This window comes from Leptodactylus fuscus, chromosome 6 (assembly GCF_031893055.1).
Source record: "Leptodactylus fuscus isolate aLepFus1 chromosome 6, aLepFus1.hap2, whole genome shotgun sequence".
Lineage (NCBI taxonomy): Eukaryota > Metazoa > Chordata > Amphibia > Anura > Leptodactylidae > Leptodactylus > Leptodactylus fuscus.
The window spans coordinates 14,305,404-14,318,690 of NC_134270.1; the positions used below are offsets into that span (position 1 = coordinate 14,305,404).

General features: G+C 43.7%; 1 protein-coding gene across 1 annotated transcript; it reads right to left on the reverse strand.

The window, feature by feature from the left end:
• Positions 1–8,415: 8,415 nt before the first annotated feature.
• Positions 8,416–13,038, reverse strand: LOC142210313 (nicotinamide N-methyltransferase-like). The gene is made up of 3 exons (XM_075279387.1): positions 12,887–13,038; positions 11,462–11,669; positions 8,416–10,318 (listed from the first exon to the last, which is right to left on the reverse strand). Exons 1-3 carry the CDS (start codon positions 13,032–13,034, stop codon positions 9,883–9,885), a joined length of 792 nt encoding a protein of 263 aa, XP_075135488.1. The 5' UTR covers positions 13,035–13,038; the 3' UTR covers positions 8,416–9,882.
• Between the last annotated feature and the right edge of the window lie 249 nt (positions 13,039–13,287).

A 13,287-nucleotide genomic window follows, 5' to 3' on the forward strand; every position in this document is an offset into this window, starting at 1 on the left:
GAGTTCAGTTCGTGACATTACTCCCCCTTCTCCAGGAACGTCCTCTGGACGGTACTTGGCTTGGCTTTTCTGGATAGCGCTGATGAAATTCTCTTACCAGTTGTGGAGCATGGATGTTGTTTACGGGTTCCCATGAATTGTCTTCAGGACCATACCCTTGCCACTTTATCAAGTACTGTAACTGATTTCGATGAATACGAGAATCCAAAATAGCCTCTACTAGATATTCCTCTTCTCCCTCAACAATAACTGGGTCAGGTGGAGGCAAGTTACGTCCCGGGAATGGATTTTCCACAAAAGGCTTGAGAAGAGAGGAATGAAAAACAGGGTGAATCCGCATAGATTCTGGGAGTTTTAAACGAAATGCTACAGGATTAATTTGAGCCACAATCTCAAAAGGTCCAATAAATTTCTGACCTAGCTTGGCTGAAGGTACCTTGAGCTTCAAATTTCTTGTAGAGAGCCATACCTTATCTCCTATACCAAAGGAAGGAAAAGACTTGCGATGTCTATCAGCAGTCTTCTTATAGCAATCTTGGGCTTCATGCAGAGCGTTTGTCAATCTATCTTGAACTTGCTTCAAAGTAGACAGTCTGTCGGAGACAGCAGGAACTGAAGAAGAAATTGGAAGGTTGGGAATGAATGTAGGATGGAAACCCATATTGGCAAAAAATGGACTCTGGGATGTAGAAGAATGCTGGGAGTTGTTATAAGCAAATTCTGCTGTAGGAAGGAAATTAACCCAGTCATCCTGGAGATAACTTGTGTAACACCGCAAATACTGTTCAAAGGTTTGGTTAGTGCGCTCAGTTTGCCCATTAGATTGTGGATGAAAGGCAGAAGATAAGTTTACTTCAATCCCTAGAGTGGCACAAAAACTCTTCCAGAACTTTGAGGTAAATTGTACCCCACGGTCAGAAACTACATTGTCGGGTATGCCATGTAGGCGGAAAACTTCTCGGATGACTAATTCTGCAGTCTCTTCAGCAGAGGGTACCCCCTTTGTTGGTATAAAATGAGCCATTTTGGTCAGACGGTCTACCACTACCAGAATTGTACGCATATCTCTTGAAGATGGTAGTTCAACAATAAAATCCATGGAAACAGAACCCCAAGGACGAGATGGAATAGGAAGGGGTTGAAGTAATCCCACTGGTGAGGATCGAGGGGTCTTATTCCTAGCACAGGTTTGACAGGAAGAAACATACTTCTTTACATCCACTTGATATTTGGGCCACCAAAATGAACGAGACAAAAGTTCTTTGGTCTTTTCGACTCCCATGTGACCTGCGGGTTTAGAGTCGTGAACAAGGCGCAGAATTTCCAATCGAGTAGTCTCAGGAACATATACACACTGATCAAGAGTCCAAACCCCATCTCTAAACACCAAATCAATATCTGTGGGGGGATGATTAAGGAAGGGATCTCCATTATAACCTTCTTTGATCTTCTGAAGTATATCCTTGGAAATTATTGCCCCTACAAAATTCTTAGCAGGTAAGATGGTGGTTTCGGATGTGTCATGTTGTGTTATGTCAGAACACATCCGGGATAGGACGTCTGCTTTTCCATTGCGGGATCCCGGTCTGTAGGAAATAATGAAATTAAATCTTGAAAAAAATAAAGACCATCTAGCCTGTCTACCAGAAAGTCTCTTGGCTGATCTAATAAATTCTAGATTTCGGTGATCTGTAAGAACCTGAACCACATGAGATGCTCCCTCAAGAAGATGCCTCCATTCTGTGAATGCTTTCTTAATTGCAAGTAATTCTTTATTCCCAATGTCATAGTTTCTTTCCGGAGGAGACATCAGGCAAGAAAAAAAAGCACAAGGATGAAGCAACTGTTTATCTCCAACTCTTTGGGACAACACTGCTCCTACTGCTGAATCTGAAGCATCCACTTCAACTATAAATGGGAGGTCTGGATTAGGATGAACTAAGATAGGAGCAGAAGTAAAAAGTCTCTTTAATTGGTTAAATGCTTCGTCGGCACTTGAAGACCATTTAAAAGGAATCCCTTTCTGGGTTAATTTTGTTATCGGACTAATAACTTTTCAGAAATTCCTAATAAATTTGCGGTAGAAGTTTGCAAAGCCGACAAATCTTTGGATCTCCTTGACATTCTTGGGAGAAGGCCAGTCTAAAATAGCTTGGATCTTACTAGGGTCCATGCGCAATCCTTCTGTAGAAATGATGTACCCCAAAAACTGAATTTCTGTCTTTTCAAATTCACATTTTTCCAGTTTAATATATAGTTGGTTCTCTCTTAGACGGCTCAAAACCATGGTAACCTGCTTACGATGTTCTTCAAGGTTCTCAGAGTATATTAATATGTCATCCAAATACGCCACCACAAATTGATCCAGCAGATCTCGGAAGACATCATTAATAAAATGTTGAAAAGTTGCTGGGGCATTGCAGAGTCCAAAAGGCATAACAAGGGATTCAAAATGGCCGTAGCGTGTTCGGAATGCTGTCTTCCACTCGTCCCCAGGTCGTATACGGACAAGATTGTATGCCCCTCGTAGATCCAACTTAGAAAAGATCTTTGCTGACCGTAATCTCTCGAGTAACTCTGGAATAAGCGGAAGAGGATAACGATTTTTAACAGTTATTTGATTTAGTTCTCTGTAGTCAATACAAGGACGTAATGTGCCATCTCTCTTTGGTACAAAGAATATAGGTGCACCTGCCGGAGAAGTGGAATGCCGTATAAATCCTTTGGCCAGATTTTCTTTGATGTACTCATCCAGGACCTTCAGCTCCATCTCTGCAAGTGGATAGATGCGTCCATAAGGTATGGATGCACCGGGTAAAAGTTCAATAGGACAATCATACGCGCGGTGAGGGGGTAGCTGGTCGGCATTCCTTTTGTCACAAACATCTTTAAATTCCTTATAAGGTTCAGGTAATTCGGCAGTGATAGTGCTGGATCTTTCAGTAGCTCCCACCTGTGAAAGAATAGGCTGCTTCAGTTGACAATTTTGTTGACAATATTCAGAAGTGAAAGTTACATTTCCTGACTTCCAGTCTACTGAAGGATTGTGGATGCTGAGCCATGGTATGCCCAAAATTACTGGAAATTTTGGTGAAGAGATTAACTGAAAACAAATCCTCTCCTGATGACCGGGATCAATCAATACTTCCAGTTCAGTAGTTTCATGAGTAACCGGACCAGAATTTAAAGGTGACCCATCAACCGTTACTAATTCAACTGGTGAAGATCTTGCACTGTGCTCAATGTGATTATCAAATGCAAACTTAATGTCCATAAAATTTCCAGCTGCACCGGAATCCAACATTGCTGTAGTGGACAACTTGTAGGAACCATACGAAAGCTGAACTGGTAAGGTGAAATGAGGTCGGTTAGAGGTCATATTGTCAAGACAAGATGTGGTGGAAAACAGAGGCTGTGTCACCAGACTAAGAGAAGCACAGTGGGGACAAGATTCCAAATTTGGTTGAATCTCAGTTGCCGCAACTGCCCGTTGAGGTTTCTTAGGGCAGTCAAGAACATAATGTCCAGGTTGTCCACATTAAAGGCATAATCTTTCAGCAAGGCGGCGACGTTTTTCAGCAGTTGAAATTGGTCCCCGGATGGCATCTACTTGCATAGGTTCTGGGGCCGAACCTGTTTGAGAAGGTGTCTGCATCTTTGGGAGAAACCGTCCCTCAGGTAAATGAGAGAAGGTGCCTGCATCATAATAGCCTCGTCTTTCTCGCTTCCTTTCCAGGAGTCTTTGGTCAATACGGACGCATAACCGTATATACTCCTCAAAGTCAGCTGGAAGATCTACTTTAACAAGATCATCTTTAACAGATTCAGAAAGTCCTCCATAGAACCGCCATTTTAGTGCGGAGGTGTTCCAGGAAACATCAGAAGCCCAGCGCCGAAACTCTGCAGCATATTCCGCAACAGAGCGTCTTCCCTGGCGAAGAGCCCCCTCAGCAGTGGCGCAACGATTGGGGTCATCAAATACTAAGTCCATTGCTGCAAGAAAGTCCTTCAGATTGTCCAAAATCTCATCATCCTGTTCTAAATAAGGTGATGCCCATGCTTGTGCATCGTCTATTAGCAGGGCAATGATGAACACAACTTTGGACCTATCAGTAGGGAACTGTGAGGAATGCGTAGAAAAAATCATCCGGCAATGATTAAGGAATCCTCGGTACAAGTGTCTCTTTCCACCAAATTTTTCTGGTAGTGGAATCCGGTAAACTTGAGAGGTGGCACTGACAGCAGCAGAATTTGCACGCAATTCATTTACTTGTTGTTGTAATTCAGTGACTTGACTTTTCATTTCATTTAATTGTCCTTGAAGGCCATACACAAGGTTATGCAATTCCGAGATCTGGAAGGCATGCTGTGACAAAGCAGACTCCGCCCCTCCGGCCTCCATGTTGGGCCTGATTATTATGTAACGATGCTAGTTATCAGATTTGGAGTCCAATTGGTGGGGCAAATGGTACAGTACTTAAATAGTAATAAATGAAGGATAAGTACCTCAGAAGTAGAAGAAACCGTGGTCAGACGTTTAGCAAGGTTCGGTACACGGTAGGAGCAGATCAATCGTAGTCAGGCGTTAGCAAGGTTCGGTACACAGGAGGAGCAGATCAATCGTAGTCAGGCGTTAGCAAGGTTCGGTACACAGGAGGAGCAGATCAATCGTAGTCAGGCGTTAGCAAGGTTCGGTACACGGTAGGAGCAGATCAATCGTAGTCAGGCGTTAGCAAGGTTCGGTACACAAGAGCAGCAAGGCAGTGGTGAGGTTCAGGGCAACAGGAAGCAGACAGCCAGAATAATCAGGCACAGGATGGAGTGAGCTGTGAGTTCATATAGGACGGGCTAAACTGTGATTGGCCACAGAACAGGTGATCTTAATAAACCAATTACTCCAACAGAAGAGACCAGACAAGGTAAAGCACAGAACAAAACAGGTTTCCAAATAGTGCAATGGTTAAGGCCGCAGAACATAGTCAGGAAGTCATGGGTTCAAGACCCAGTGAGTTCAGTTCGTGACACCTGCATACAGTGTTATCCCCCATAGTGGCCCCTGCACACAGTATTATCCCCCATAGTGGCCCCTGCACACAGTATTATCCCCCATAGTGGCCCCAGTACACAGTATTATCCCCCATAGTGGCCCCTGCATACAGTATTATCCCCCTTAGTGGCCCCAGTACACAGTATTATCCCCCATAGTGGCCCCAGTACACAGTATTATCCCCCATAGTGGCCCCTGCACACAGTATTATGTCCCATAGTGGCCCCTGCACACAGTATTATGTCCCACTGTAGACACACATGAACAATTATTACACTCTGGGGTCTCGGAGACCGAGAGTGGATACAAACATAAAAAACAATTACCCGGAGATTATGTGCCTTAACTTTTAATTCCCTGTATTTTGTTTTAGGTTACAATAAGCGGATTGTATAAAAGAACAATTCATCAGGATACTCGATTTGATATGTTTATTTTTGTTGTTCTGTATAATTGCTGTATTCTTTTTCTTGGACTCAGAATGTAGTATTGTTTAACGCTTTTCGGCTACAAGTTTAGACTGTGGATTTTTGTTCTCAATTACTTTTCTGATATTGTTTTCTAGTTGTACTTGTAAAAAATTTGTAAAAAAATTTAATAAAATAAGACTTAAAACAAATACATAAAAAACACTGTTACTTACCTATCTCCGGCTCCGCTGCAGTCCTCGCTGGTGTTGGCCTTCTTCAATGACGTCCGGGACGTCACATGACCTGGGAAGTCACATGACCGGGACCTGCGTCCTGGGTCATGTGACATCAGGGAGCTTCCAGAAGTAGGCCCGAACCTGCCTGGAGCGTGGAAAGGTAAGTAACAGAGTTTTTTATGTTCCCTTACCTCCCCTGGACACCCGATCATTATACTTGGGGGTCTGAAAAGACCCCCGAGTATAATAATAGTGTTTGTGGGGCCCGCGGCGTCACTTACCGATCCCGGCCCCTGCCAGGATCAGTAAGTAAATAAGGCCCGTTACTGTCTGGAGTAACTTCAGCCAGTAACGGCCTATTAAGAAAAAAACAAAACAGGTAATGTCCCGGGCCCTGTGGCAGCTGCTACCCCGGTAGTTACGCCCAGGGCCGGCTCCAGGTTTTTATGGGCCCTTGGGCGACAGAGCCTCAGTGGGCCCCCTTGTAAAGGAGGTGGGGGAGTCGAGACACTGTGCGTTGCAGATGAAGCGAGTGACGTCATGCAGGAGTGTGGCGCCGCTGCAAATTTAGCTCCACCCACTTTTATGTTGATTCCACCCATTCTCATTCATTTATCATGTGCTCCCACACAGTATAATCCTCCTACAGTCACCTGTAAATTATATGCCCCCCCTCCATCTCTCCTCCAGTTTCATATACACCCTTCCTCTGCCCCCAGTTTCGTGTCCCCCCTCCATCTCTGTCCCCAGTTTCATCACGTTCTCCCCCTTCATCTGCCCACAGTTTCATGTCCCCCGTCTCTGCCCCAGTGTCATGCCGTTCCCCCCCTCCCCTTCACTTGCCCCTTCAGTTTCATTGGGCCCCCTCAATCTCTGTCCCCAGTTCCATGCCGTTCTCTCCCCACCCCCTCCATCTGCCCCAGTGTCATGCTGTTCTCCCCCCCTCCATCTGCCCCAGTGTCATGCTGTTCCCCCCCCCTCCCCTTCATTTGCCCCCCAGTTTCTTTGGGCCCCCTCCATCTCTGTCCCCAGTTTCATGCCGTTCTCTCCCCACCACCTTCATCTTCCCCAGTGTCATGCCGTTCCCCCCCCCTCCCCTTCATTTGCCCCCCAGTTTCATGTGCCCCCTTCATTATGTTTCACCTTAATATGTAATACAAACAAACACACTCACCTTCTATCACTCACCTTCCATCGTTCCCCCGATGCTCCTCTCTCCAGTCACATACGCGATGCAGGAGCTGTGAGATCAGCTCCTGCTTAGCTCCGGACCGGCTTGCGTGTGTAGGCGTGATGCGATGACGTCATCACGCCTACACACGCAAGCCGGGCCGGAGCTTTAAAGCAGGAGCTGATCTCTCAGCTCCTGCATCGCGTATGTATTCCAGCTCATCGGCGGGCGGACGCCGATGAACTGAAATTGTGACAGGCAAGTGCCGGGGGGGCCCCCAGAGGCTCTGTGGGCCCCGGCACTTGCCCGACTATGCCGTGCGCTGACGCCGGCCCTGGTTACGCCCCTGCAGATTTCATAAACCATTTGTACCTGCACCAAGGTCTCTAAGTCTCATTTACGGTAATTTTCCATATTATATCCTTTTGTACACATTGTATTACTTCTTCTATGGATATACAACATAAAGTACATGCAGATTATGAACCATCCATTACAAGGCACAGAAATCCGAGATACTATAGTCAATGACATATCATTGTACCTGGGAATAAACACTAGACATGAGACCTGGATGATTTATTACTATAAATACAGGGCGAGTATATAAAGTGGTAATATGAGATTGGCCCCACAGTATGTCTGTGGATATTTTTTAGCAAAAGTTAGTTTTTGAGAGCCAATACAGTATAACATTACATAATATTGGTTTTATGTTTCTACTAAGGGTTACCAACACCACCATAAACTTGATAAATTTCTCACATGCCACCATCTTACAAACAGAACGTTACATCTATATCAGTTTAATATTAAGGTCGGGTTACTCTAAGAAATCTAGCGGAGGGGGTCGGAGAATCCCCTAACTGTGCCAAGGAAAACAGGAAGCTGAATGGAGCCCCTGCCAAAGGTCACCATGCACTTCCAAAATATATTTAACCCCTGTCTCATGAATGATCTAGTCCAGTAGTAGGTGTGAGAGAGTGAAGGGTGTGGTGTGGGAGGACAGGTATGTTCCAGCCAGGCAGCAAAAGGGTGTATGGTAAGACCCACACCAGGGAGGTCAGCTGTGTAATTAAGGCCTGATATAGTCTGTGTGTGAAGACTAGGAGCTGTGGCACCACACTGACAGAGCTGACCCTACACAGCAGGTACTGTGCCACCCGCTGTTGTTACCAAGGCAGGAGTCTGGTAGTCAGGCTCCTGTATAGTTAGGAGAAAGTTTTCTTATGTTTAGTTAGTTCTCAGCCGAGAAGGCTTTTGTTTTGTCTTTGTTCCTTTGCAAAAACGGTACACTGCAAGTGAATAAAGCCTGAACTTGTGTGCAACCCCGTCTCTGTGTCCCTGTTTCCTGCACTGCTACAAGCATCTACCTGAGCAATTCCCCACATAGGACTAAAAAAAATATGAAATAAAAGCTTAATAAAATAACTAATAACAAAAGAAAAATTCAGAACCTTGTTTTCTCTAGTAAAAATCTTTTATTTCCCATTATATCAAATAAGAAAGTTAGGCACTTTGAATCTGAGAACAAAAAAACTGAGCTTTTTTTATGGTACAAAAGTAGTGAATGTAAAAAAAAATAAAAAATATATCTGGAATCACCACAATCATGCTTATTTGTAGAATTAAAGGGGATGTCCTGCTTACACAGATACCACGGTCCATTCAAACAGCTGATCCTGGGGGCCCTGGGTATTGGAGCCTCACTATTTTTTTTTTACCTGGGGCATTATTTAGAGGGTAGTTACTAATTTAAAGATGCATTTGGGGGTATTATTCATTTGGGGGGGGGGGGGGTTGTATTATATATTTTATAATTGGGGATAGCATTACGATGGGTGTGCAGGTAAGGATAATGTGAGTCAGGTGCCTGGAAAGTAAGGAGCCAATTTGCCAAATATGTAGTTTTTGCAAACTTTACAGAGATTGAAATAAGTGGTTATGGCGGTCCAGACGGACAAGACAGGAAATGTGAACGATTAGTCAGAGACGTGACCTGTAAGTTACTAAATGTAACTGTCCTGTATACACCTAAATCGCCTTCAGAGCCCTGTGCAGACCTGTTATATACCACTATACGGTCACCATATAGTGATTACCGTATATACTCGAGTATAAGCCGACACCAATATAAGCCGAGGCCCCTAATTTTACTACAAAAAACTGGGAAAACTCATTGACTCGAGTATAAGCCGGGGGAGGGGGGAGATTCACCATTGCAGATAAAAAGTCAGGTCGTGTGCATTGCAGCTTAGTAACTCCATAGGGATCATAGTAATAGCAGTTAACCCCATCATGTCCCTCACATTAACCCCCGGTGTGCCCTGGCTTTTTCAGCATAAAAACTGTGCTGAAAAAGTCGGCTTATACTCGAGTATATACGGTATATTAATTCCATGTTGCTGTACATTATTATATTAATTCCACGGTGCTTTACATTTGAAGGTTTACATCCAGTACACAAAATATACAAACAAATATAATACTAACAATAACTGACTGGCACAGTGGGATTGAGGGCCCTGCTCGCAAGGGCTTACAATCTATGGGGGAAGAGGGAAAGAGACAGAACACTCTTAAGAACACAGTTTTTTAAAGAGGTTTTCCCATCTAGGTTTTAATATGTCTGAAAGAGGCAAAGATAATTTTGGGTTAAGCACCATGTTAGTACCAGGCAGTCTCCAATGACTTCTAACTGTATGGAAACTGGGTTGACAGTAAAAAAGGGAAAGGACATCCTAGTGTCAGTCAAGACCGTATCATTCCACCATCTTGATCTGCACTAATAATCAGATTTTTTTATACATACTTTTTGGTGAACACTAGAGATGAGCGAGTACTATTCGAAGCTTCCGTTTCGAATAGCACGCTCCCATTAGAATGAATGGACGCAGCCGGCGCGCAGGGGGTTAAGTGGCCAGACGCCGGCACAGGCTGTATGCCGGCTGTATGCCGGCTGCATGCATGCAAATAGTACTCGCTCATCTCTAGTGAACACGTCTCTATACACCCAGCTTAGCTATTAGTTTGCTTTCGAGCAGTAATAACATAATAAGCAGTGAAATCTGCTTTGTCTTCCACAGAAGTTTCCGTCTTCCTAGAGAGCTGAAAGCTTTCGATAACGTATCCAGCTCCAGTTATGGATTCCCTGAGAAAGGCTTCATTGAGATCTAGGCCGGAGAACTTCACTTCGCCTACTGTGTAGAAAGTGTTTCCCATAACACCTGTGAGCACCAAGTAGCCGCCCGGCTTTAGTAACGTGGTCATGTTCTTTATAGCAGTGACATATGCTTCATAGTCTTTACATGCCGCCTCCAGACACAGGCAACTAAGGAGACAATCCGCCTGGGGAAGAGTAACCGGATCAAACGGATTTGCTTTCAGGACATCGCACTTCAGGACTTGTGTTACGGATTTTCTTAGTCGTTCTTCCTTTTCTTGGCAAGATAATCTGTAGAAGAAGAAGAATTGTCATATTAAAATTTATAGATCTAGAGATACATCTACAATTTGGAATCATAGACCATGTTAAATACAAATTTTAAAGTGTAGCAGAAGTTGAAAGGGTTGTCCAAAATTTGGAGCAAACTTGGACAACCAGGGTGTTTAAAAAATTATCCCTTCCTGTGACTGGGATAGCTAATGGAATAAGCCAAATCCAAAGATCTATGACCTATTTGGTTAATATGCCTTAACCCTTGGTGGGTACCACATACAGATATGATATGTCTAGTAAGTGATACCACACGTTTCTACCCGTCCAGACAAACCAAACAGATTAAATTATACTCCCTTGAACAGATACATAATTTGGCACGATTTGGAAGCGCCATTGTTCCCTTGCTTTATGTCATACACATGTTTGTGTCCTCAACAACCCTTTGGATGGTTATAAAACATGAATTATGACATACATGAATTAATATACTGGCTTTATTAATCATCTGCATTCTGAGCTGGGAATTGCGAAAAGGGTTAACATACATAGGAACCACACTCAAACTCAGCCAGACAAATACAGGTCCTAATGACTACAATGAACTTTAAAAAATAAATAAAAACATATTCTGAACCTGTTTTAAACACAAACACCCTCCCAGGACAACCCCTTTCGAAACAGATTAGCTATGGCATGTCTAGGTTGTAGTCGATCCCAGTCTTTAGCGTCTGAATTAGAGCAAATGGCTGAAAAAAACTCTGATTTTGCTTTAGAACCACAGAAACTTTTTAGAACCAATGAGGGAAATTTACTAACCCGTCTACACCGTTTTCTGGTATTGATGGGTGGAAATGTGACACATCTTTGATGCACACCCTTTCATGGGCCAAAAATGTGCCAAATTATTTTATGCATCATAAAAGTGGATGGAAACCATCAGGAGTTTGTGCACAGAGAATGGAGCAGGAAGCAGACAGCACTGTTCTCTGCATAGTGGTGGAACTGAGTCATTACAACTTAGCTCTCATTCAAGTGAATATGAGCTGATCTGCAGTACCTGGTCTGGCCAATACACAAACAATCGAGCTGTCTGCCTATATCCTCTCTGCTGCTTCCCCGTCCATTCACATTGACATGCTATGTTTTACTCTGTACCTGTCTCCTTCCAGATGGCAGACATGTTTCACCACAGAGCTCCAGTCAAATGCTCCAGGCTGATTCCTGAGCCATACATTAAACTCCTCTCTGTTCCTGTCTGTAAAGTCGGACACAATGATGTTTTTGAAGACTTCACTAGCTGACAGGAGCTGGTATATGGTGGGCCCCGTCCCGATGTCGATCAGTGTATCGCCCTTCACTTTACCTGATATGAAAGAAATGAACATTACACATAGCGTTGTTACAATTATGTATAACTAGCACTTTCTGCGACTTCGTCCGCCCCCAGCCCCCCACGATCCACTGGCGCGCTAACTCCCGTCAACAGTCCCGCTTTGACTTCGTCCGCCACTTTCGTAGCTGTTTTAATGTGTGAGCTACAATGTAGGGAGCTATGAATTAGGCGAAAAGCTTGACACCATTCTTCCGGAGAAAAATGTGGAGTAAAATTTTTTTACAATAGGGAATATGAGGTAGGGGCGTTTTGGACAGCAAATGAGTTATTCTGAGAAACTTGTAATAGTGGGATGGGGGGATTTGAAATTTCATTTGTAACTCATTGAAGGAAAGTAGGCGGCCAGCTGAGTCGTACAAATGGGATAGGAACACAATTCCCGAGGCTTCCCATGAGGACAAATTCAGATCAGGCATCAACCAAGATAACAAAGAAAACGTTCGCATTTATAATATTAGTAGGATGGATAGGATAGGATGACAGCGGTCTGCACCGACTGGAGTACTACTACTCCCAGCAGGTTACCATTACTACACAAAATAGAAGGCGAAAAATCATCCAGCAGCGAGATAAGGAGGTCAAATATAAATCTTCTTTATTTCATGTTTCGCAATAAAATTTTAATGTCTGACGCAAGCTTTTTTCCTGTGCATTGCGTGCTGTTTAAATTTTTATTGCGAAACATGAAATAAAGAAGATTTATATGTGACTTCCTTATCTCGCTGCTGGATGATTTTTCGCCTTCTATTTTGTGATTTCACTCCATGCCGAGGGAGCTCCTCATCCGGGCAAGACTTCGCAAATACTTAAAGCAAATCGGAGATAAAAAGAAAAACCTATGAGGGACAACTGCAGGAGGGCTGAGTATTATCCCTTTTCCCTTTTTCCTATTTATATTACCATTACTACACACCATGCAGTCCTTGTTTCTCACTGACATCACAGTATACCTGACCATGCTGTTGGACAACCCTTCAGTGCAGTGCACAGATGTCACCTGTGGCCTAGCTATTACCTACCCCAGGACCACCTCGAGACATAGCATCCTGATCGAAAGACCAGATCCCAGCAAAAGATAATAAATAAATAAATATCAAAATGTTTGCATCTGAGTATTAAAAGCAACATTCTGGTTCTTATCAGTCAAATTAAATTTTAGGGAAAGAGTCAGCACCAGCAGGACCTACCTGATGTAAATATGTCCACCAGTTCTTTGAGTAAAAAGTACAAGCATTCATCTCCCATAGACCCCGTACCCAGATGAAAATAGGTCTCCAGGTAGGCCTTGGGGTTGAATAATTCCTGGTATTCCTCCTTCCCCGTGAAGTCAGACATAGTTCCTCCTGTCCCAATGTTTGCTGCTCCGTCTCCCTGCTGCATATGTGGAGATGTCCTCAGTTCACCTCTAGTTCTCAGAATAGCCCGGAAACAGAGTGTCTTGCCAAGTTAATGTGGCTGGTGAGCCAAGTTACCGTTCACACAATCTCATGTGCCAAAAAATTGTTTTGACTTAACACAAGTGTTCTGGGGAAACAAGTTATTTGGCATAGACATCTGAAGAGGAGGGTCCTGGAATTCAGAGTCTACT

Excerpts from the sequence above, each read along its gene's own strand:
- LOC142210313 (XM_075279387.1), bottom strand. The coding sequence starts at position 13,034 with ATGTCTGACTTCACGGGGAAGGAGGAATACCAGGAATTATTCAACCCC. Across the intron at positions 11,670-12,886 it reads GGTGGACATATTTACATCAG|GTAAAGTGAAGGGCGATACA; the intron begins GTAGGTCCTGCT and ends CTTTCATATCAG. Across the intron at positions 10,319-11,461 it reads TGCCATCTGGAAGGAGACAG|ATTATCTTGCCAAGAAAAGG; the intron begins GTACAGAGTAAA and ends CTTCTTCTACAG.